The following is a 1,758-nucleotide window of genomic DNA, read 5'->3' on the forward strand; positions in this document are numbered from 1 at the left end:
AGCACCAACAGAGTAGAATTAGCAGCTTTAGGCATATAACAAGTCTGGAAAAACTCAAAAACAGCAGCTTTAAAGTCAGACCCAACCTGATGCCAAGCATCCAAAAAGAACCCAGAAGAGTACCCATCAATGCCAGGACTCTTATGCCTATCAATGGACTTTAGAGCATCAAGAATCTACTGCACCCTCACCTGCTGCACAAGGGGGTTGCAACAAGCAGAGGGAACAGTGTATTGCAAGAATAAAGAGGGAGGAAGGGGCAAAACAGGAGAGGAAGTGCCCAAAAGGGTTTTATAATAGGAAATAAAGCCTTGGGAAACTTCTTTAAAACCAGTGCACAGCTTCCCATTCTCATCCTGAATAACACCAATACTATTCTTAGCTCTCCTATCTGCTAGCCTGGAATAGAAAAATGTAGTGCTAAGATCATCAAGCTGAAGATTCTGAACTTTAGCCCTCTGATAAAGAACTTGCATTTCAGCTCTCTTAACCATCAGGTAATCCTGTAAAAGAGTTTTTTCCATAGCAATAAGGGTAGGGTCCATAGGGGAGCAGTTAAGCTGATCTTGACATTGTTGAAGAGCTTGCTTACCTTCTGCGACCCTGGCAGAGAGATTAGTAAAGTTAGAAGTATGAATTCTCCTTAAAAACCTCTGAGCTTTTTAAGTTTCTGAAACAAAGTGGCAATATGATTCCCATAATACTGATTACCTCATCCATCCTTAACAGTATCCTGAAATTGAGGGGAAAGAGCCTAACAATTCAAGTATTTAAAAGATGATTTCCTAGAGGCAAACATATCAGCAATATTTACAAGATAAGAAGAATGATCTGAAACCCCAGCAGTGAGAAAAGCCGCAGTAGAATGAATATTGGGCAACCACTAAGGGGAGGCCAAAACCCTATCCAGCTTAGCCCATCTAAGGCCATCACCCTGCTTGTTATTCCAAGTAAAATGACAGCCAGTAGCAGGGTGGTCAACCAGACTACAAGAATCTAGACAGGTTTTAAAATCATTACTATCAGCGAGCTTCACATGAGAGCTACCCAATCTTTCCTCCATGTTCAACACCACATTAAAATCTCCTACATAGAGCCAAGGCTTGGAGACGTGAGAAGAAATACTATTGAGTTGCTCCCAGAGCTCCTTTCTATCCAGTCTAGCATTAAAAGCATATACAAAGGTCACTTCAATAAACTTTTGAGAAGCTATGTGAAGCAACAAGCAATGCATATGCTGAGCAGATTTATGCAAGACAGTAAGAGAAAGGATATTAGGCTTCCAAAAGATCCATATCTGTCCATTATAATGACTATCATTGTTATGAACTAAATTATAACCAGAGAAATTCTGACTAACATCCTTAATTAATTTGTGCTTCACATGTGTTTCAATCAGAGCACCACAATCCACCTTATTCACCAGCAAGAAATGATGAGCTTCTTGCTGTTTTAGGGGGTCATTAAGACCCCTAATGTTCCAGGCTATGATGATCATGGGATGCTGCAGCTTCCCCAGGATCCAAGTCAATACCTTTATCTGCCAACTCTAAGTCTTGATCATCCCCTGATTCAATTTCATCAGACACTAGGTCAATATAAGCAAGCTAAATGAGATCCTCATTCTGAAGCAATGAGAATCTGTTGGAAAGATTAGTAGCCACTTTCTTCTTTACTGGAGATTTCTGAGCAACCTCCTTTGGGGGGCTAGTTGAACTAGTCCCTGCATCTCCAGAGGGTCGAAGTGCTACAGGTTGT

General features: G+C 40.9%; 1 protein-coding gene across 1 annotated transcript; it reads right to left on the reverse strand.

Moving 5' to 3' along the window:
* Positions 1–883: 883 nt before the first annotated feature.
* LOC141588105 (uncharacterized) lies at positions 884–1,498 on the reverse strand. The gene has a single exon (XM_074409560.1). The coding sequence runs from the start codon at positions 1,496–1,498 to the stop codon at positions 884–886; it is 615 nt and encodes a 204-aa protein (XP_074265661.1).
* Between the last annotated feature and the right edge of the window lie 260 nt (positions 1,499–1,758).

Source organism: Silene latifolia, chromosome 6, assembly GCF_048544455.1.
Source record: "Silene latifolia isolate original U9 population chromosome 6, ASM4854445v1, whole genome shotgun sequence".
Classification (NCBI taxonomy): Eukaryota; Viridiplantae; Streptophyta; class Magnoliopsida; order Caryophyllales; family Caryophyllaceae; genus Silene; species Silene latifolia.